The following is a 24,196-nucleotide window of genomic DNA, read 5'->3' on the forward strand; positions in this document are numbered from 1 at the left end:
GACCCAAGATGGGATCTATCCTGGAGCATGTTTTGTGTGCACTTGAGAAGAAGGTGTCATCTGCTGTTTTTGGATGGAATGTCCTATAAATATCAATTAAATCTATCTGGTCTGTTGTGTCATTTAATGCTTGTGTTTCCTTATTTATTTTCATTTTGGATGATCTGTCCATTGGTGTAAGTGAGATGTTAAAGTCACCCACTATTATTGTTTTACTGTCGATTTTCTCTTTTATAGCTGTTAGCAGTTGCCTTATGTATTGAGGTGCTCCTATGTTGGGTGCATATATATTTATAATTGTTATATCTTCTTCTTGGATTGATCCATTGATCATTATGTAGTGTCCTTTGTTGTCTCTTGTAACATTCTTTGTTTTAAAGTCTATTTTATCTGATATGAGTATTGCTACTCCAGCTTTCTTTTGATTTCCATTTGCATGGAATATCATTTTCCATCCCCTCACTTTCAGTCTATATGTGTCCATAGGTCTGAAGTGGGTCTCTTGTAGACCGCATATATATGGGTCTTGTTTTTGTATCCATTCAGCAAGCCTGTGTCTGTTGGTTGGAGCATTTAATCCATTCACATTTAAGGTAATTATCGATAGGTATGTTCCTATGACTATTTTCTTAATTGTTTTGGGTTTGTTTTTGTAGGTCCTTTTCTTCCCTTGTGTTTCCCACTTAGAGAAGTTCCTTTAGCATTTGTTGTAGAGCTGGTTTGGTGGTGCTGAATTCTCTTAGCTTTTGCTTGTCTGTAAAGCTTTTGATTTCTCCATCAAATCTGAATGAGATCCTTGCCGGGTAGAGTAATGTTGGTTGTAAGTTCTTCCCTTTCATCACTTTAAGTATATCATGCCAGTCCCTTCTGGCTTGTAGAGTTTCTGCTGAGAAGTGTGCTATTAACCTTATGGGAGTTCCCTTGTATGTTATTTGTCGTTTTTCCCTTGCTGCTTTCAATAATTTTTCTTTGTCTTTAATTTTTGCCAGTTTGATTACTATGTGTCTCGGCGTGTTTCTCCTTGGGTTTATCCTGTATGGGACTCTCTGTGCTTCCTGGACTTGGGTAGCTATTTCCTTTCCCATGTTAGGGAAGTTTTTGACTATAATCTCTTGAAATATTTTCTCTTGTCCTTTGTGTCTCTCTTCTCCTTCTGGGACCCCTATAATGCGAATGTTGTTGCGTTTAATGTTGTCCCTGAGGTCTCTTAGGCTGTCTTCATTTCTTTTCTTTCATTTTTCTTTACTCTGTTCCACAGCAGTGAATTCCACCATTCTGTCTTCCAGGTCACTTATCTGTTCTTCTGCCTCAGTTATTCTGCTATTGATTCCTTCTAGTGTAGTCTTCATTTCAGTTATTGTCTTGTTCATCTCTGTTTGTTTGTTCTTTAATTCTTGTAGATGTTTGTTAAACATTTCTTGCATCTTCTCAATCTTTGCCTCCATTCTTTTTCCAAGGTCCTGGATCATCTTCACTATCATTATTCTGAATTCTTTTTCTGGAAGGATGCCTATATACACTTCATTTAGTTGTTTTTCTGGGGTTTTATCTTGATCCTTCAACTGGTACATAGCCATCTGCCTTTTCATCTTGTCTATCTTTCTGTGAATGTGGTTTTTGTTCCACAGGCTGCAGGATTGTAGTTCTTCTTTCTGCTGTCTGCCCTCTGGTGGATGAGGCTATCTAAGAGGCTTTTGCATGTCTCCTGATGGGATGGACTGCCGGTGGGTAGAGCTGACTGTTGCTCTGGTGGGCAGAGCTCAGTAAAACTGTAATCCACTTGTCTGCTGATGGGTGGGGCTGGGTTCCCTCCCTGTTCGTTGTTTGGCCCGAGGCAAGCCAACACTGGAGCCTACCTGGGCTCTTTGGTGGGGCTAATGACAGACTCTGGGAGGGCTCATGCCAAGGAGTACTTCCCAGAACTTCTGCTGTCTGTGTCCTTGTCCCCACAGTGAGCAGAGCCCCCCCACCCCCTTCCGCCTCTGCAGGGGACCCTCCAACACTAGCAGGTAGGTCTAGTTCAGTCTCCTATGGGGTCACTGCTCTTTCCCCTGGGTCCCGATGCACACACTACTTTGTGTGTGCCCTCCAAGAGTGGAGTCTCTGTTTCCTCCAGTCCTGTTGAAGTCCTGCAATCAATTCCCACTAGGCTTCAAAGTCTGATTCTCTAGTAATTCCTCCTCCTGTTGCCAGACCCCCAGGTTGGGAAGCCTGACGTTGGGCTCAGAACCTTCACTCCAGTGGGTGGACTTCTGTGTTATAATTTTTCTCCAGTCTGTGAGTCACCCACCCACCAGTTATGGGATTTGACTTTACTGTGATTGCGCCCCTCCTACCGTCTCATTGTGGCTTCTCCTTTGTCTTTGGATGTGGGGTATCTTTTTTGGTGAGTTCCAGTGTCTTTCTGTTGATGATTGTCTAGCAGCTAGTTGTGATTCTGGTGTTCTCGCAAGAGGGAGTGAGAGCACGTCCTTCTAGGTTGCCATCTTGGTTCCTCCTTTTTCTGGGGTTTTATCTTGTTCCTTTTTAATCTTGTTTCATTTCATTTCAGTGAATTCCTTGTTGAATCAAACAGCGTGATTGATAGAAATGAATTTTAGTTTAAGGTTAAGAGTTTATTCAGACATAATAACACATGTAATCATAATACATTAATTAAATGATTAGATAAAACTGAGTGGAGAATTGGATACTTTCTGAATTGAGTAAAGCAGATTAGATGGTGTGAGCCTGTGTAGTATTTCCAAACCAGGAAACAGTAGTAGTCTTTGGGTATTAGCAGCCTTGCTCAGATTACCAGTGATCCTTGATGGTGTTTGAATTCTGAGAGTGGTGACAACTTGTTGGTATGATTTGACCTCCTGTCACTGAATCTATTCTGAGAGATTAATAGATTAGTAATAGTAGTAGTACTAGACATTAACAAAGTCTGTCTTAATTTAAGACAGACTGTTTTTTTTAAACCTTATTTGCTAATCTTAGCATTTAGCGACTCTAACAAACAGGGTAGAATAATGTCATTCACCTGTCTTCTAAGGGAAACTGTGCTGAGTTGACTTCAGGTTATGGTACAAACACAGTTGTGTGTGTCAAAGGCCAGTGCTTTAAAATATCTTTATACAGTGATCTTTAATTTTAATGATATGCAAATGTAATTTTTACTTTACTGTGTACGAGAGGTTTAAGTGAACCTGATCATAAGGCAAAGACTCAGATTTCTCAATTTCATAGCTGCCACCTTGCCCCCATCTCACTTTAATAGTTTGAAATGAAGTTTTAGAATAGTTTTAGTAAAAAGACAACTTGTTTTTTTTTTTCTTTCAGATAAACTAAAGATTGTGCATCAACCACATAAATCAAAGGTATGTTTTGTATGTACAGTATCTGGCACACACATAGCAAGTAATCAATTTTGGTTGACTTAGTGAATCAATGAATGAACACATGTACTTCTAAAATATTTTCCATTATAATAGCATTTTTAATTTTGTAGCTACCCTTTCTATAGCCTTACTTTTCCATTAAAGGAAAAAAAAAAAAAGACCTCTAAGTCATATTCCTGTTAGTAGATCCTTTAAAAGAAAGTGTTAATTTAAAAAAAAAGCAACGTTATATATCAAGCAAATGTGTAACATAAAATAAGCATAAAACGTGGTAAAATTAATTCAGGTTACATATAAAGGAAGTCAGGTATTATCTGTCAGTCCAATTTCTTTGATTTTCTTAATTCTGTACCAGAAGAAGGGAGCCAAAAGCAGATGAAAATAACGTGTTTTTTTCTGATTTGACTCTTCCGGTGTATGAGAGAAGGCCCCGGACTGTGGCTCTTGGGAACAGACCTATTAGTTCCACAGAGGACATGGCCTTCCCCAAAAGAGGACTGATTAGTTATGTGTTTATCGTATATTTCCATTTCTGTTTTCTTACCTTTTTAGAGTGATGTTTTTATGTTTGCTTCTCATACAGATAGACCAGAGTGATCTTTTTTCTTGAATCTCAGTGACCTTGTGTAGACTTCTCAGTAAAGTAATAACCTTCTCTATTATACAGACTACTCAAGGACAAGGGACTGTATCTTATTCTTCATATCTCCAATACCTAGCACAATGCCTCATTCGTAGGAGTGTTTCCATAACAATTTTTGAAGGAAGTATTTTATGAATTCATTTAATTTCATTCTCTTCTCTAGTCATAGATGCCCTCCATAAACTCAATCAGCTTTGAAATAAACATATAACAAAAGATCATAAAGAAGTTGGCCTGAGGGTACGTCTGTTGACTATGAATTAGTAACTCAAAAACATTTTTTTTTCTGATGGCTTAAAACAACACACATTTATTCTCTTATAGTTCTGGAGGTCAGAAATCTGAAATGAGTTTCCCTGGGCTAAAATCAAGCTGGGTCTTTCCAGTAACTTTATTTTTTTATACCGAGGATTATATATACAAATTTGACAGTATCCATTGTCAAACTACTTAAAATTTAGTGCTTGTGTGTGTCTGGGACTGTGGTGTGGGATCTGTACTTTGTATCGATGCTAGAATTGTATCTGTCCACAGACTCCATCCACTTTCTCTTCTCCAAGCCAGGACCCTTTACAACCTTGTCCCTAAAACGTGGAGAGTAGGAAGCTTGGTCTGATTGTAGAAGGGAAATATATAAAATGAAGTCAAAATGAAACAGTATGCTCTTTGAAAAGGTTGTCATTCTCCATTTAGTGTTGCATTTTTACATCATGGAGCTCATGTATCCTAAAAGGAATAATAAGTAAATTATTCCTTTATCCTTAATGAAGACCTAGTTCATAATATTCAAATAATCAGTATTATTACATTTTAAAAAAATCAGGAAATTTTCCTGCTATAGTTGGAAATATCTTAGAATTGTTTCTTATATTTAAAACATATGTTCCATCTTGGCATGTTAGAGTTGAAAAATTCGGGCCTATTTTTTAGTTGAACAATGTATTTACTTAAAGAAAGAGTCCCAGAACAAATTAAGTCACTTAGAATGTTTCTGGAATCTGGCTTTATAAACTTTCATCTAAACCATAATCATTCTAGTTAAGTACAGACTATATACCCCAGAGATGGTTCTTCAAATTTCCACTTTAACTTTTGTAAGGAAGAAGTCAATATATTTTCACAGATATGGTTTTAAGACTTAAAAATTTTACCCACAGGTCCTCATTTGTGCCTTTTCCAACTACCAGACATTTTTTCTCATTTTTCCATGTGCATTCTACTCCTCATTTGCAGGGCCTATAAGCATCACTGGCTCAGACTGTCAGTTTTCCAACCCACCTGTAATTTTAATCTTCTTCCTTAGCCAAAGGGAGAGACTTCCAAATTCCTGTATCTTAATGAACTTGTTCACGAAAGGCATTTTCCCCATTTCCCAAATTTTCTAGGTCCAAAGACTTTCTTAATTACAATTACCAGGTATACACAGAAATTTCTTGCCATCACAATAAAAAGGTGACTGGATACCTTCCCACCAGAGCCTCCTGTTTGGATGATGAGCTCAGTGTTTATTGAATGAATCAATAGTTACAAATAATTACCATAATATGATTTATTTTTTATCAAGAAAATGTATTTGTGTGTCTGTATTTTGATTATAATCAGTAGGCTACTTGTAAAGTCATAATTCCTATCAAAAAGATTTGAAAGAAAAAACATAATTTCTATCTTATATTTTGTGAGTTTGGAAACCAGATAGCTATCCTTGTTAAAAGTATATGAAAGGAAGAAGTCACACTCTGGAATAAACTCAGTAAGAAATATGCAAGATCTTTAAGAAGAAGACTTTAAATGCCGGTGAGGGTATTCAGTTGTCCAGACTCATTGAGCTGAACTTCTCTTAAGATATATGCATTTTCTTTATGTGAAATTCTACCTCAATTTAACAAAAAAGTAAAGCATGTAAAGAGGGGTACAAGATGAGACTTAAGTGGAAATATTAGGATATTTGGATGGCAAGATGCAACAGCAAGAAGATGTCAGTTCTCTCATAGTTAATTTACAAACTTAATGCCATCGAAATAAAATTCTACAGTTGTGTGTATATATGTATTTGTATATATATGTGTGTGTGTAGATGTGTGTGTGTGTATATATATATGAGCTAAAGAAACTGATTATAAAACTAAGATGCAAAAAATAAATAATGAAGAATAGTCAGAAAAAAGAGAAATGAAAGTGACTAACCCTGGCATATATTAAGACATTTTATAAAACTATACTAGTTAAAACGGTATGGTACTGTCACATAAACTGTTCGTTCAATGGCACAGAATTAGAAGCCCCAAAATAGACCTTATTATATATAGGAATTTAATATATATTAAATATTGCATTTCAAATTTATGGAGAAAATATGGAGGATTCAGTAAATGTTATTGGAAGAACTAGGTAGACATCTAGAAAACAGTTAAATTGAATCCATATCCTTTTCTTTATGCCAAAATAAGTACTCACTGGGTTAATGACATAAATCAAAGATGAAACCCACAGGTGAGGGTCGAAATGAAATAGACTAACATGAGTGAATAATTTGTTCAGGCCACGTGATGGGTACAGGAGGGTTAATTGTACTATTCTGTATACATTGTATGTTTGAAATTCTCTATGATTAAAAGTTTAAAAGATGAAATTAATTAAAATATTTGAAGTAAACATGGAATTTTAAAAGTAATCTTAGACTGAAGGTCCAAATATGATAGGAAAATAAAAGATTGATACATTTTACTTTATTCATTAATTTATTCAACAGACATTCAGCACCTTCTTTTTAAAAAAAGACACTATAAGAAAAATGAAGGAACAACTGAAAAACTAAGAGAAAATTTTCTAACTTATATTACAGGAAAGGCCTAATTTTACAATTCCATTTAAAAAATTATCCTACAAGTTTCTTAAAAAATAGAAAATATTCAAATCTTTACTTAAAATAAATACAAATTAAGACTATACTTAATTTATATCTGCTGGATTGGCAGAGATCAAAAGATTTTGATAATACACTGTGTTGGTGAGCGTGTGGGAAACAGGGACTCTCAGTGATGGGTAGCATTGGTATAAATGGGTACTGCTTCTTTGGAGAGTAATTTGGCAGTATCTGTCAGAATAAAAATTGCCCTTACTCTCTGACTCAACAGTTCTACTTCTAGGAATTTATCTTACAGATAAAACTTATGCAAAATAATATATGTGCAAGGATATTTGTTGCAGGATTGTGTATGGTAGGAAGACATAGGAAACAACCTGAATGTCCATCAGTAGGGACAGAGAGGGAGAGTTAATACTTTCATTGGAATATGCTGCAACCTTGATAAGTTATGAGGCAGCTCTTACACTGATTTTGAATGACTTTAAGATATTTTAAGAGAAAAAAGTAAGGTGTTAGAACACAGCATATAATATGCCATTATTTGTGTGAAAAAGTTTACATGCACATCTCCACCTCCACCTGCATGTACACATACAGGGACAGTCTCTGGAAGGATACATAAGAATCAGTACAAATTCTCTGGAGAAGAACTAATTGGATGGGGTTGGGAGGAGACTACTTCTCACTCTGTCCCTATGTACTTGGAGAATTTTGTATTGTGAGTACGTATTACCTATTCTAAAATGATTTTTTAGACTCCACGCTCCCAATGCAGGAGGCCTGGGTTCAATCCCTGGTCAGGGAGCTAGATCCCACATGCTGCAAAACTAAAGACCCCGCAGCCGGCAACGAAGATCCCGCATGCAGCATGGAGCGTCCTGTGTGCTGCAACTAAGACCTGGTGCATATTTCTTAAATAAATATTAATTAATTTAATAAATAAATATCTATTAAATAGATATTTATTTAATAAATAAATATCTATTAAATAGATATTTAATTATTTAATAAATAAATATCTATTAAATAGATATTTATTTATTTAATAAATAAATATTAAATCAATTAACTAATGATGTCTTTAGTGAAGTTCTTTTTCCCCCTTTGAATCTGTGTGTTTTGGAGGTTAAGCCCCTGTGCTCTCTAGTGAGTAAAACTTTGGAGCATGGCTTCTGGGTCAGCTCTTTCGGCTGCTGAGAGGCCTCATTGCTGAGCCTCCCTCTCAGCCATATTCTAGAAAGAGAATCCGTCACTAAACAGCTGCGTTCTGGTTGACAGGTGGTACTGTGTGCCCAACTAGTGCTCACTACTAGGTGCTGTTTACAGGCAGATAGCAATCCTGTATTTATGATGTTTAACTGAATTTGTGAATAGCATCGGAGAGCAATCTCATCTACCCCCACCCCAAATCACACGAGAAGTGTTAGTTAACATGACATGGGACCAAGTGTTTGTCAGCAAGGTGTTTAGATATGTGGACTTTCAGCAGAGGCAAATTTGCTTCTCTCAGAAGTCAGACTGTTTTTGTTTTTGCAAAAACAGAAATATAGATCAATGGAACAGGATAGAAAGCCCAGAGATAAATCCACGCACCTATGGTCAACTAGTCTATGACAAAGAAGGCAAGGATATACAATGGAGAAAAGACAGCCGCCTCTTCAATAAGTGGTGCTGGGGAAACTGGACAATTACATGTAAAAGAATGAAATTGGAACACTCCCCAACACCATACACAAAAATAAACTCAAAATGGATTCGAGACCTAAATGTAAGACTGGACACTATAAAACTCTTAGACGAAAAGATGGGAAGAACACTCTTCGACAGAAATCACAGCAAGATCTTTTTTCATCCACCTCCTAGAGTAATGGAAATAAAAACAAAAATAAACAAATGGGACCAAATGAAACTTCAAAGCTTTTGCAATGCAAACTATAAACAAGACGAAAAGACAACCCTCAGAATGGAAGAAAATATTTGCAAACGAATCACCAGACAAAGGATTAATCTCCAAAATATATAAACAGCTCATGCAGCTCAATATTAAAAAAACAAACAACCCAATCAAATAATGGACAGAAGACCTAAGTAGACATTTCTCTGAAGAAGACATACAGATGGGCAAGAGGCACATGAAAAGCTGCTCAGCATCACTAATTATTAGAGAAATGCAAGTCAAAACTACAATGAGGTATCACCTCACACCAGTCAGAATGGCCATCATCAAAAAATCTACAAACAACAAATGCTGGAGAGGGTGTGGAGAAAAGGGAACCCTCTTGCACTGTTGGTAGGAATGTAAATTGATACAGCCACTATGGAGAACAGTGTGGACGTTCCTTAAAAAACGAAAAATAGAATTACCATGTGACCCAGCAATCCCACTACTGGACATATACCCTGAGAAAATCATAATTCAAAAAGACACATGCACCCCAGTATTCATTGCAGCACTATTTACAATAGCCAGGTCATGGAAACAACCTAAATGTCCATCAACAGACGAATGGATAAAGAAGTTGTGGTACATATATACAATGGAATATTACTCAGCCATAAAAAGGAATGAAATTGAGTCATTTGTAGAGACGTGGATGAATCTAGAGACTGTCATACAGAGTGAAGTAAGTCAGAAAGAGAAAAACAAATATCGCGTATTAACGCATACATGTGGAACCTAGAAAAATGGTACAGATGAACCAGTTTGCAGGGCAGAAGTTGAGGCACAGATGTAGAGAACAAACGTATGGACACCAAGCGGGGAAAGCCATGGGGGACAGCGGTGGTGTGATGAATTGGGAGATTGGGATTGACATGTATATACTGATGTGTATAAAATGGATGACTAATAAGAGCCTGCTGTATAAAAAACTAAATAAAATTCAAAAACAAAAAAAAAAGACTGGCCAAAGCTGGAACCTCAGCCCCCTGGCTGACTAGCCATATACTCTGGGCCTATATCTTAACCTCTCTAATTCCTCCTGGATTATTGTGAGGATGTGATGATGATGATGATAACAAAACAGTGACAGCTAACAGTACTCCCTGTGTGGCTGACACTGTCCTGAGGGTTTTATATGCTTCATCTCTTTTCATCCTCTCCACAGGGTAGTAAGAAGATGCATCCCTCCCCCTACTTTTTTTGTTTTTTAACAGATGAGCACAATAAGAGCACCTCTAAGAGAGGTTTGTTTGTTGAGACCTCTAAGAGGTGGTTGTTGAGACCACGCAGCTGGATATTGGTGGAACCTGAGTTTTAACCCATCTCCAGCTCCAAAGCTCTGTGTTCTAGCACTGTCTCCCCAGTGCTTTATGGAGTGTGTGCATTTAGCAGGTACTCACTGTGTATCTATCTGTTCACTTCTCTCCCTACAATGATGGCAGCAGAATGTAAATTATTGCTGTGACTCAAAGTACCAATTCAGTTGTCTTTGAGGAATCTTACCAAGCATGAAACACATATAAGTACTGGTAAAATGCAGATTTTCTTTCTTTCTAGACAAATGAACTTGTGTTGAGTTTGGAAGATGATGACAGACTCCTGTTAAAAGAAGACAGCACCCTGAAAGCAGCTGGAATCGGTGAGAAGGAGTGTGCGTGCCATGTAGAGTTGGAGGGGGCCCTGGCTTTCCTGGCCTGTATGGTGATACCTGGCTGATTATATTTGGATAACTTAATGCAATGTAAATGGTACCCTTGGTGCTCTTTACACTACTGTATAATTATTCAGAGGAAAAGGACAAGAATGATGTAGATTCAGATCCTTTGACCCAGGGAAGTAGATATCTGTTCTCCAAACATTCAGAATGCAAATAGTTCTTTCCAGAAGGTATGCTCAGAATTCTGCGGAGGGTTATTTTAAGTGATTGACAGGTTATTACTCACTTAATAACCTACTTACTCATATCAGCATCATTTGAGCAGATAGTTTAAGAGAATAGGGCCTGGTAGAACTCATGTGGAATAATGAAGTGAGATGTTGTTTGTGTAACATGCAGCGTAGTTTCTGTTAGTCATCCGGATCACTCTGGGCCGACCAAGTCATGGAATTTCAAATAGGAGCCTAGTGTGTACAGTTGAAAAATTGCCTGATTTAGCCTTTCAACTTGGAATATGCATGTAGTTTTAAAGAAGTGCTGTGTGACATGTTTTATGACCATTAGATGTCACTATAATTCTACTTATGTGTACACTTACAAATGATGTGGCAGTTGGATGAAGTTTGTGAGAGAGATGTGAGCAGTTGAAGGCATTATGCCTCTGACATGCCTTTGTGGTCAGTGACTCTAATGAAACAGCGCAAATCATACTTACTTTCTAATTTTTTTATATGCACGGGTTAAGGAGCATTCTAAAGTTCATGAAGTCCATGTTAGGAAGCCTTACATTTTTTTGACAGGTGTTTTATTGAGTTATTTTAGTCACATCTGTCAGGAATTCATTTTTAAATGACACATGTGGCTAAAGTGGGTTCCTGACATATCTTCCAATTTAAATATGATTTTAAATACCATGTTGTATAACGTCAGACTTGTTTACTGTGTTTAAGTCTACACTATTGGCTAGATTCAGTGTCTTTCCTTATTGTGAATACATGAGATTGATTGCTGTTATTTGGAAAAACAATTTTCAATTTGGCATTTATTTCTTCAATTGCTATTATATTATTATAGCAGGTGGCACTTAACAACTGCTTGTTGTTAAGCATAAAACTATAATTAGTATAATAGACTGGTATTGATATAGGAATTGACAGATAACTCCATGGAAAAGACTGGAAAATCCAAAAACCAACTAAAAGAAATTTCACAGTATAACAAAATTTTGACATCTCAGATAAGTGGGGGAAAGAATGAATTAGCCAGAAAACGTTGGGCCCATTGCCAAAACATTTGGGAAAATCAAATTTAAATTCTTAGTCTTCATTCCAAAATAAATTCTCTATAGGTTAAATGTGATAATGTAAAAAAATTTTCTTAAATGTAAGTCAGTAGTTTCATAATCTTGGGGAGAAGGGCATGCCCTTAGAAAGGGCATGCCTTTGAAGCCAGAAGCCATAAAGCCGGGAGAAATGATAGATTTGACCACATAGAGTTAAACGAGAAGCAATAAACTGTGAAAAAATATTTGCAGCATATATGACAAAGAAAAAGTTATTAGCCTGACTTTATAAAGAGGTCTTATAATTAGTATAAAAAGGAGAAATAAATTCTACTGATAGAAGAAATAGCTAACATAAAAAATAGTACAGCCTTATTAGAAATGAGAGAAATGCACATGAAAATAGATACTATTTTTTGTAGTTTTCTACTCTAGTGGTTAAGAATTAGAGGCTGGAGTCAGAGTGCTTGGGTTCACAGCTTGACTCTGCCACTTAATGTCTGGGTGACCTTCAACAAGCAGTGATTATAAGACTAGCAGACGTGAAGAACAGTGGTAGTATCTGAGGGAGTGTTAGGAAATGAATGTTCTCTCGTACTATTGTTCGGAAGCTGTATTACCTCTAACTTTCTGTAGGTCAGTTTGACGAATAAGACTTTCTCAAACTTAATTTTCTGTCATATCTATTACCAAGCCAACAGAAGTGCTTCTTCAACTCTGTGACTCCCCCCACGTTGTGATATGCCTTCTGAGGTGTTATCTCTCACCTTCTCTGTTTGGGATTCATTGATGCAGATCTTTGTTTATTGAATGGAAATAGACTATATTGTGTGATACCATTATTATTTTAAAATGTATGTGTTTACATGTCTGTATATGTATATGGAGAAAAGATCATATGCTAAAATTATAGAAATGGTTTCTCTGGGTGGTGGCATTGCCAGTAATTAATCTTTTTCCCTTTATTCTCCACATTATTTAATGGTTCTTGCATTGATAATTTAAACTTTTTTCTACTATTTACATGTATTACTTGTAAAGTGAGGACCCAATTTTAAGGAATAAACTCCTAAATTTGGAGAAAATTGGTTTGAATGAAGTCTCCACATTTTGCTTGCTTTGTGACCTGGAAGCCATTTAGCCTCTCTGAACTTCTACTTCGATTTCTGTAAAACAAAACAGAAATAATTAAACCTATTTCAGAGGGTTTTCATGGGTTGAGTAGAAGAATGTATATGAAAGCATCTAGAGCAATGCATGTAAAGGCCCTCAAAAATACTTAGTTTATTTGGAAGCCATCTTGGAGAAAGCAATTGGCAAATGTTTTGAATTTGTTAAAACATCAAGTTGTTGGTTTAATTGTTACTAATTTCAGATTTAAGTAATGAACCACCTATAACGGTGTAAATCAAATCCCTCTTTTTGTCATTCTTGTTTTAAGGCCATAGATCTTAGATCAGCATCAGATCCTTTTTGTGGGTTCTCCACTGGTTTCAGGGTGGTACTTCAAACTGCTCTCCTGCCATGGCAAGCCTGCAGCCCTGCCTGAGGGTGACTTTGGTCCCTGTGGGAAGTGATTCCCCTCTCCTGCATGTTCCCCTTTGTTGCCTAGAGCAGTGCAAAAAATTCTAAGTGCAAGTAGATGGTAAAAGTGATTCTTGAAGTGTGTGATTTTTCTAGGGAATTTTCCCTCCCCCGGTGCCATGCCTGGTTAGGGTTTTAAGAGGTTTAAGAGAAAAATTCTAAGTCATCACTCTCTCCTCTTTACCACTTGATCTTTCTGTAGAGCTGTCACTCTGCTATCATAGCCAATTGCCATGGGAATAATGCCAATGTAACAAATGTATCATTAGGACTTTTCTGTAAAAACCATGAAAGGAAAAGAAAGACTGTGAGGGGGGAAATTAGGGGAGCAAACTGGTTTGAAGATTTCTTTTCTCACCGAGAAATTCTCTGGCCTTTTATCTACATTGCAGATCCCAATTGTATATTCTGCCTACGCTTGACGTCAGGGGAGGTTTTTGCTTGTGGATTTAGTTCTAAAATAGATAAATAAAAAGATTTGCTTTGTGGAAGGAAGAAGAAGGCCTTACCTAGAATTGTTATTTATAATTTAAAGATTTTCATCTTGTTATTAACAATTGTGGTTTTATGGACTAATTCCCCTAAGTAATAAATTTGCGTGTTAAATATTTTTGGGGTTATATTTTATCTCTTTCATTTCGCTGCATTCTACTGCTGCTATCTTTTGAATCTTCTCTGGTTTAGGAAAGAAACTTGGGTAGGGTAACTCTTCTAAAGTCAGTTATGTTTCATTGGAAATATTTTAAAACAAGATACAGGCGGCCAAACCATAAGTGCTCATGTGTGGGAAGAGTTCGCATCAAGCCAGATCTTGTAATAATTCCCAAACTCCCTTGTGGTTTGTTTTCATCTTATGTGTCACTCCTGTTGTCTGCCCACAACCAGAACCCAGTCTTTGTGCCTAGCACCTCTGGGTGATCTTGGATAAGCAGCTCATATTATAGGATTCCTTGGCTCCCACTTCTTTATCAGGATCATATTTGATTTGTGTTTCCTGAAGGTTTGGGTCCCTTTCCCAGTCTCTTTTCGATAGTAATATCTTGGGGCATACGTGCTTTTCTCCTTTGACAGCGCGTTAAACTGGCTGTTCACGTTAACATCATAACAGCGGTGGTCTTGTACTCGATTAAGTAGGTGGTGGGACCAGGGAATTTGAGATTCCAGAGCAAGAGGGTCAGAAGGAACCTCCCAGACATGTTTCTTCCCTTTTTGCCCTCCCCTCGTTGTTGTGGAAATCACAGTGTCCAGTCTATCAAAGGTCAGATTCATTTTACTATTTGTTTTCTTCAAACTAGTTTGAAATCTTCTCTGCCAGCTTGAAAACAGATGCTCAAGCAGCTACGAAATAAGACACAGTAGTTTGGAACTATCTGTTGGATTGTTGACCTCCTTTGGTGAAAAGCTAAAAATATAACTCAGCAGAGAGCATGGTTTTGAATGATTTGTAGATTAGGATTTTGTGAAACTTGCAAGGATGGGGTATAGTCCTGGACCAGGGGAGAGGGTGAAACTTTGTCCCTTTGGTCTCAAATTGCTGCAGAAATCACACCTGGCCCTTCGTGGTTTTTTTGTTTCTGTTTTTGTTTTTGCCAATAATCTGCAGTTATTTTCACATTACAGCCCACCCGATGATAGTCTGCCCCGATCATTAATTATCTGTACTGCAGTCAGGATGCACGTCTCAGTCTCTTTCCTCAGATGACAGTTGCTGTGCTGCGCACAGCTTTGGTACTGACTAGTACAAGCCTAGGGATTTAGAAACTATACACTAAATCCTTGTTGGTAGGCGAGTTTATTGAAATAAGTTAGTTGAGGAGTTTAAGTACATTGCACTTAATTTTTCTTGAGATTTTACATTTAAAATTGTTTTTCTTATATTTAAAAAATTGAAGTCATTATTTTACTGTTCAAGGTGTATATATGTGTATTTTATAATGGAAACTTTATAAAATTCTTAATTTCATATCCAACATGTGATGTCCTAGCTTGCATTCATTTTATTAAACTTGAAAGTCAGTATTAAAATGAACCGCAAATGTATTTGGAGAGTTCTTACTTGATTTCATTTGATAGTAAGACAAAGGGATGAGCTGGAGTGTATTTATTGGATTTGAGAATGCACATTCATTTCAGATTCACATGCCAAAGCACTGTGCACCTGAGTGCACTGCCGCCTGCAGCACATTTAATTTAAAATCAGGTGCCCTAGGGGACTGGCATGTGGTAGACTTCCCGAGGGTTCTTCTGGAGCCATTTTAAATAGAATTTGGGAAGCAGGAATTTAAGGGATAATGGTGGAAAGGGTGGTTTGTAGAGGTCTTGAAAATCGTTCGTTATTTGTTTTCATTTTAATTGGCAAGTCGATTTACAGTCTAAATACGTGAAATCATTCAAACATTTTCAACAGAGTTCTATAGATTTAAAAAAAACATTATATTCTATTTCTGTTTGAGGACCACATTACTAAAGTTTAAAATCCATTTTATGTCTTTCTTTTGAATGTTCAGAGCAACTAACTCTTAATTTGTGTGTTATTCTCCAATTTAAGGGTGAAAAATTTTCAACAGCCTGGACCATTTGAGTTTTTAACCCATTTGTCAATCTAGTTTTCCTGAAAAAAATTCATTCATCTGAAAATAAAATCTTTACCTAGATGATCTCATTTTGAGTCTGTATTATATGTATTATGTAGATAATGGATTGATCTGTAAGTTAATTAGAACGAAGAGAACCTATGTGTCAAAACAAAAATGCTTTGTCAGTTCTTTCTTTTTATCCGCTTAATTCTAAACCTGTTATTGGTGTCCTGAAGAGCCATACGATATATTAGTTTCTCAGAAGGGGTACAGAGATAAATGTCAACCGCAGTAAGTAAAATTGTAATTACAGTTAGTGTGTATTGAGCAAAGTGCTGTGTGGGCAAAGCACGATGTAAAGTTCTGTATGTAAATAGCACATCATGGATGAAACCTTGCATTGTGATTATTAAGAACGGGGGGCTTTTGCTCATTCTCCATTAGGAGGAGGATATTAGAATCACTTGCAAATTATGTAGTGTACCTTTGGGCTTGCTTCTCTTCAAAAAAGGAAACCCCAGGAGCTTTTTATATGAAGGATAGATCTCAAAATATCTTCTCTTTGAATGCTGAATTTTTTGAAGCCCCTTGATTCCAAGTGTAGAGCTCTTAGCCGTTCTTTTAAATGCTATTTTCTTGTAAAATTTCACTGTACCTTAACTTACTGTTTGCCCAGGGTGCATTTGTTTACAGCCCCTCTCATTGATTCCCAGCTTCTTTCTTCTGTGTCTCTCCATCCCCTACACCCTCCACGCACATCCAGGCTTATTGTGACAAGAGCTTGTAATCTGATTTTTATCAAGATTAATCTTCATCTAATCTTGAAGATACGGTAGGACTGGAATGAGGATCTGAGACTATGGGTGATTTTATTTTCCTCTTTCAGTATTTTTATATTTTCTGTAAAGAGCACGGTAATTTAGGTTTGAGAAACATTAAATTTGGCATTCTTAAAAGCAGCAAAAAGCATTTTTAAAGAAATGTCATGCTAAGTTCTTTAATTTCGTTCTTCTGTGATAAATTCTAATGAGATGAGAGCTGTAAACTAGGAGACCAGTGGTAATCCTTGGCATCCTTCCTTATTATCCTATTTATTTGGCTTGAAGAGTTTCACTTGTCAGTTTTAGGAGGATATGTTAATTGTGTGATCAGTATTCCTTACAAATAATCTTGTCTGTTTTCTTGTCAAGATTCTGAAGGCCTTTTTGCTCTTTCTGTAAAAGCTAAGCAGACTGTATTAACTTCTGGTTTAATTTAAAAAACAAATGTGGAACTTGTTGGCGTGACGCCTTAAAGAATCGCATGTTTAGTAATTGGAAGGCTTTCCATCAGGTTTGTCTCCATTCTGAATTAATAATGTTGCTGACTTATTGTTTCAGAAGACAGAGTCCTTGACCTGTTAAGTTGAAAGAATTGTGACTGCTCTGAACCTTTGTGGGTCCTTTAGCTGTGCCATATCCCCTGTGAATAATTAGAGGTATTTGAAGGTATTGCGGTAGAAGCCAATTTGTGTCTTTCACTTTGCATATTGTTGAAGCCTCATGAATTAGTCATAAGCAGGCAAAAAATTAACTTCTTCAGACACATATTTTGATGGGTCATGAGGGAGAATGTAAAGTGATCTGTAAAATATTCTACTGATCCTCTAAGTATTAAATTATTATACCTACAGGCCAATTTCAGAGAGGCAAAAGAAAGTGTTTTCCTCCTTCAGTAAGAAAAAGTAAAGACTTATTATTTCTAGGACTGTTAAGAGGACTATAAATGAGCAATTTTATGATTTCTTGAAAACCAGATGCATGTGTTAATTTTTGTTTTTAATGTTTTTGGTTAGTTTTCTTTTTAATCAGTTGAATTCTAGAGCTTATACTTCTTGCTGATTTTGTGAAATGTGAAATCAAACAAGTAACTCATCTTTCTAACTTTAGGCAACTGAAGCACTGAATCAGAGAAATGGATTTCCATACTTGTAAAATCTAGTTTTACATTCACTTTTTTTTCCATTTTCTATTTTTCTTTTTTTTCAGCCAATGAAACTGAAATTGCATTCTTCTGTGAAGACGACTATAAGAACTACAAAGCTAATCCCCTTTCATCCTGGTGAAAACTTCACAGGACTTCCTTTTTGCATACTTGTATTAAGCTCTTTATTCCACTAGTGAGTTTTTTAAATTGACAAATAAACTTAAAAAAATTAATCCGAAGCTCTGCCATTTGAGGTAAAATCTGCTGTGTGTTCTCTCTTCTGCAGGTCTCATTGTTTTCTTTCTTGTTGTAAAATAATATATTTATTTATGGGGAAAACGTGATTTTTTTAAGTGAAAGAAATAGTGATTCAAAAATCACCATGGAGTGTTGGTTCTTTAGTTATAATTTGTTTTTCTGAAATTAGAGGTCATTTTGGTGACTTGCATGTTGGATTCTTTAAAAAGAGTATAAGACTTAAAGGTCATTCTGTTTATTTTGTGTTTTCTCCATAGTTTCTAATTAGACCCCTGTTACTATCTTTGGCTAGCAGGGATTGTAAGAGTCTCTTATGACCATGAATGCCATCTTTTCACTTACCATGTTACACGCCACCACACATGAAATTGAATTGGGTATATTTTAGGGAGGTTTTCTGATGTTAGAGGGCTTTTCTTTCTTTTTGTATTAAGCCCACACAAATAACGTTGCTGAAATGTTTTTTTCTGAGCTGTGTTTCCTGACTTCAGGAGCAAACTATAATAGAATCAAACTCATCTATTTGGAGAGAGAAGATAGCAGGATGATTGTACTTCTGGAAGAAAATTGTTCATTGAGAACAAGTCTAAGTCATGGATGATACATTCTTTCAAAATAACATAATACTTTAATGACGGACTACCAGCACCCGAAGAGTAGTGAATTCAAGGGGGCCTTTCAGCCAGCATGCATCTAATTGGAACTCTGAGAGAGGTTAGTTGGCTCTAGAATTATTCCATGAAGCTTAAAACTGCTAGAAGGGCAAATTGGTTTCATTGTGGTATAGGCTAATTTAAGAAAACCTATTCTGCTTAAAAAATCAAACTTGAAAGTCTGGTTAACATAACCAGAAGATGCATTGCTTTGTTTAAAGACAAAGCACTTGGAGTAGAGGAAGATAAGGGCAGAAGGTCTGTTGAGCTAGGCCTTATAAGCTATGCTGAGGAGTTGGAAATTTTATCTAGTAGGTAGTTGGGAGCCAGTGAAAAGATTTAAACAGATAAATTACATGATTAGATTTGTATTTTAGAACGTAAGCTTTGGCAGCAATGTCCAGATGGCAGAAAGACTAGAGGACAGTTGTCGTAGACCAGAGGAAGATTGGAAGGACTCCCCTAGGACTTGACAGAAGGGGGGAATGTAGAAGAGGAGACCTTGTTGACATAGTGCTAACATTTGCTCATGCATTAGATGGCAGGCATTGTGTTAGGTACATACATGTGTTATTTAATTTTTACCACAACTCTCTAGTCTTGATAGTATCTTATCTATCTATGGCTGAGGATATTGGGGCCCGAAAGGGTATGGTAACTTACCCAAGGCAATGCAGTAATTTGCACTGGGGGTGGATCGAGGTCTTTCTTAAATTCCCGACCTTGCCCATTTCATCCTGTGGCCTCCCAGGAGAGGTATGAGGTAGGATCTTTGGGACTAGGTGAATGGCTGGTGTGGAAGGTGTAGGAGGAGGAGTGGAGACTTCAATGATTCTTCCTGGAGCGAGTGACTGGATTGATGGTGACACCATCAACCCAAATAGGGAATTTAGTAAGTAGAAGAACAGGTTAAAGCATACTCCATTTGATTATTTTGCAAACATTCAATTTACACACACTTTGTTTCTTTTTTTTTTTTTTGCAGTATGTGGGCCTTTCACTGCTGTGGTCTCTCCCACTGTGGAGCACAGGACCAGCAGCTCTGCGGCATGTGGGATCTTCCCAGACTGGGGCATGAACCCGCATCCCCTGCATCGGCAGGCAGACTCCCAACCACTGAGCCACCAGGGAAGCCCTGTTTCTTTTTTAAGAAAAATTAAGCATACCTTTACCTGTATGTTTTCTTTTTAACAAATAATGCAAAAATATGTACATATGTCTAATCCTTTGTTTTGGCATGTATTTATTTTCCTTATTAGAAAGTTACATATAGGCTTTTTTCACTTGTAAACACAGATGTAAAAATCAGAAACTAAAATACATTACGACTAAAAAGGGCTTTTAACCAAGAGTGAAAGATTGGTTCAAAACATAGAAAACTTATCAATGTACATAATTCTCAAAATATATAAAGAAGGGCTTCCCTGGTGGCGCAGTGGTTGAGAGTCCGCCTGCCGATGCAGAGGACACGGGTTTGTGCCCCGGTCCGGGAAGATCCCACATGCCATGGAGCAGCTGGGCCCGTGAGCCATGACCACTGAGCCTGCGTGTCCGGAGTCTGTGCTCCACAACAGGAGAGGCCACAACAGTGAGAGGCCCGCGTACCGCAAAAAAAAAAAAAAAAATATATATATATATATATATATAAAGAAGAAAGAAATTGTGCTATCTCAGTGTTGCCCCCAAAAAGCATCTGATGATGGGCAACCCCATGCGTGAATAGAAATAGAATAGAACAGAATCCCCTTAACCTGATGAAGGTTACCCACAGAAAACCTACTAATGGAGAAGTGCTTAAGCGAACCTATTAGATGAATAGGACAGGGAGGACACTATTACCAGTACTATTCATAATTGTTCTGCCTTTTATTGTAGCCAGTGCAATAAGAAAAGAAAAGTAGTGAGACCCACAGACATTGGAAAGGAGACTACACATTCATTTGCAGACAATGTGATTGCAAGAGAATCAACTGACAAGTTATAAGAACTAATAAGAGACTTTATGAGTGCCTGATAATGAACTTAAATTGTGCATAAAAGCTATAAAATGTTAACTAGAGTATATAGAGTATATAAAACTAGAGTATATAAAACATAAAAATGTTAACTAGAGTATATATTCCATCTATAACATGTTTATAGATGGAAGCTTTGATGTAGTAAAGATGTCGATTTATACCTAATCTGTACTTCAGTGCAACCTCAATCAAAATCCCAGGATTTATATTGGGATTTGACAAACTGATTTTAAGGTTCATTTGGAAAAGCAAATGTATAAGAATAGCCAAGATCAATTTGGAAAAACAAAAAGGAGGGGGGATTGCCAGCAAATGTCAAAATATATTTTAAAGCTGTAGTAATTAAAACATCTTGGTTGTGATACAGAAGTAGACCAAAAAATCAATGAATAGAAACTGACTGCTGTATATGGAAACTTAGTATATAATAAAGGTAGTATTTGTAATCAGTGAAGAAAGGTGGATATTTATCCCTTGCCTAGGCATTAAAAAATTGATTAAGGACCCTACCTCCTACCATTCACTAAAATTTCAGATGGATTAAATAAGCATGAAAAACAAGATGATGAATTTATTAGAAAAAAAATGGATTATTTTTATGACCTTGGGGGTAGAGATGGCCTTCTTAAAACACAAAATGTGCAAGTGCCGTAATTTTCTGAGTTTGATGTATCTATATGAGAAACTAGATTCCCCCTCCCCCCAGAAAAATTATAAACGGATTGAAAGGCCAGCAAAGACTGGGAAAAACTACTTGCACTTACAAGGTAGACAGAGGATTAGTTTCCAGAATATATGAAGAACTCTTACAAGTCAATGAGCAAAGGACGAACCTGCAACAGAAAAATGGACACATTTTGTAAAGAAGACATTTGTAAAAAAAAAAAAAAAAGAAACATATATGGCCTATAAAAATGTGAAAAGATGCACATCCTGTTATTCAAGGAAATTAAAACAACAACAGACTATCATTTACATTCATCAAGATGGCAAAAAGTAAAGGGTTTGATAACAAGTATTGGCAGTGATGTGTGCCTACGCTGCCAGTGGGAGTATAAAGTCATGTGCAGTCACTTGGTCAAGCAATTTGATGTGCTATCTATTGAAATAACAAATGTACATCTTCTATTGACCCCGCAGTTCCGCTTCTTAAAATTTGTTCCAAAGAAACCCTCTCATGCCTGCAGGAGGAGGTATTTATAAGGGAATTCACTGCAGTGTTATTTATAGTAGAAAAACAATGTAAACAACCTAAATGCTGTAAGTATCTAAATGACGTTTGGTATATCTATACTCTGGGTTACTACTCAATCTAAAACAATGGGGGACATTCATATTACTTACTGACATGGGACAATCTTTGAGACATCTTGATGGATAAAATTGCAGAGAGACTCATAAACTGATGTCGTTTGTTTAAAAAAGGCACAAAATGATAATATATATGTAATGAGTATATATAATACGTGTGTGTATATGAATATACACATTGTATACACATATATACATATACACAAAAGAATATACACCAAATTGATAACATCGATTACCTCTGGGGAGGGGCCTAGAATTGGGAGGTGAAGGTGGTAAAAGCCTGTATCTGTATATTTAAGGAGAATGTATTTGTGTTAAGAATTAGTAAAAACTAATGCATGTGTAGAAATTAAAAGAAAAAGGAAAAAAATCAATCAGGCAATTGCCATTAATATTTCAGCATATTCCATCTAGGTTATTTTTTCTATGTATTTTTTTAGTGTTTCTGATCTTTTGAGTGTGTTTTAAGTTATACAAGTAATATATGCTTGTTAAAAACAACTCAGGTAAAAGTAAAAATCCCCTTCAAAGGTCACTTTTTTGCATAACTTGGTGTTTATACTTTAGGAGCTTTTTTTTCTGCACACATATCATTATTTAAATGTGCATTTTAAAGCATTATCATTTGATTATTTTAAAATATCATTCTCTTATATATAGAAGTCTCATTTTCTTTTTGAATCATCATTGTACACCAGATATTGCATGTGTTTTATCCATTATTCAAGTTCTCGAGTTGGGTAGAGCTGTGAGTAACCCCATCTGTGAAGTGGAGATGATGATGCCCACCTCACAGAGTCTTGGGGATCAAGTGAGACACTGCCTACATGGGACTTAGTAGGCAGGGCCTGGCATGAGGTAAGTGCTCATCAGATGTCTTATGATACTTATTATGAGCAGTGCAGCAGCATCAACTTCAATTTGGAGCCCCAAACCCTGATGCTCTCAGATGTTAAGCCACTTTCCCAAGGCCTAAAATCTGGAAAGTCAAAGAACGTTCTGCCACTCACTGAAAACAAGGGGTGTCGGGCACTTGGAGAAGCATGGTAGGAAGGTTGTCAACCACGGGCCGAGAGACTGTGTCCAATTTTTGTTGATTGTCACCCCTTCTCCAAGCATTTTTGCCATTCTCAGTTGAACTTACTTTCTCTTCTTGTGCCAAAGGAACATACAGGCCCTAGCCCCACTTAATAGTCACCTAGTTTTATGGGAATCTGAGGAGCTTTTTGCCACAGCAAAGGTGTTTCATTCCCTTCCCTTTCTGCCTGTTCCAGATGCATGCGGGAGAGGTGGTGGTGCTCCTGCCTATGCGGGACACTCAGAGAGATGGCCTGGCCTGGGCCCCTTGGGAAAACTGCTGCTCACTGCTGAGGAGGGCGGGCGAGGGGAGAGTGAGGCTTTCCCACTTCCTGCATGTGGCGGCAGGGGCTGGAGGAGCCTGAGGTTGCTGAGCTACATCTCTAGAGCACAGAGAAGTCCAAGTATGACAGTGTCTAAGGATCCAGACTCTGGTCCTCTTTTCTTCGCTGTGTGGGCATGCATGTGTGTTGGGGGAGGGGCTCTGATTATTGGTTACAGGTTTCTTCCCTTCATTTTACTCTTAAAAGGCTCTCATGGTTAATCAGATTAGCAAAGGTAACTGAAGTACGTGGCATAGTTTCTTACTTGGATTGAGGTGAACATTTTGAACTCCACTGTCATGATGCGGGGGGGTCTTGGGTATCTGTGGCCCTGGAAAGTACCCATCTCTCATGTTGAACCCCCAGCATGAAGCTCATGGTCACTATCGACCTTTTCCCTCTGTACCTTCAGCATTTATGGGAAGTGAGGACATGGTAGAGGAGAGCACGGCTTTTGTCATTTCCCTCCATCAAAGGAGATGTATTTATTCAATGAATCGGACCTGAGACCAGTCCCCCATCCCCAAGTGTGCATTTTGGGTTATAATACTAACACTGATTTTGGATAATGGCCTTTGGAGACTCATTTTTTGGTTGTTAGTGAGAGGATCATATAATGTATAATGATTTAAAAGAAACATATGGGGCTTCCCTG

General features: G+C 37.0%; 1 protein-coding gene across 4 annotated transcripts in view; it reads left to right on the top strand.

The window, feature by feature from the left end:
• Positions 1-18,131, top strand: part of C7H2orf76 (chromosome 7 C2orf76 homolog) — an 86,532-nt gene extending 68,401 nt beyond the window's left edge. For all 4 annotated transcript variants that reach the window (XM_033440380.2, XM_004276504.3, XM_033440377.2 and 1 more), the window contains 3 exons: positions 3,325-3,362; positions 10,392-10,473; positions 17,961-18,131. In XM_033440380.2, coding sequence (XP_033296271.1) covers positions 3,325-3,362; positions 10,392-10,473; positions 17,961-18,037 — 197 coding nt within the window. In that variant the 3' untranslated portion in view covers positions 18,038-18,131. The remainder of the gene's footprint in view (positions 1-3,324; positions 3,363-10,391; positions 10,474-17,960) is intronic.
• The last annotated feature ends 6,065 nt before the right edge of the window (positions 18,132-24,196 follow it).

This window comes from Orcinus orca, chromosome 7 (genome assembly GCF_937001465.1).
Source record: "Orcinus orca chromosome 7, mOrcOrc1.1, whole genome shotgun sequence".
NCBI classification, from domain to species: Eukaryota; Metazoa; Chordata; class Mammalia; order Artiodactyla; family Delphinidae; genus Orcinus; species Orcinus orca.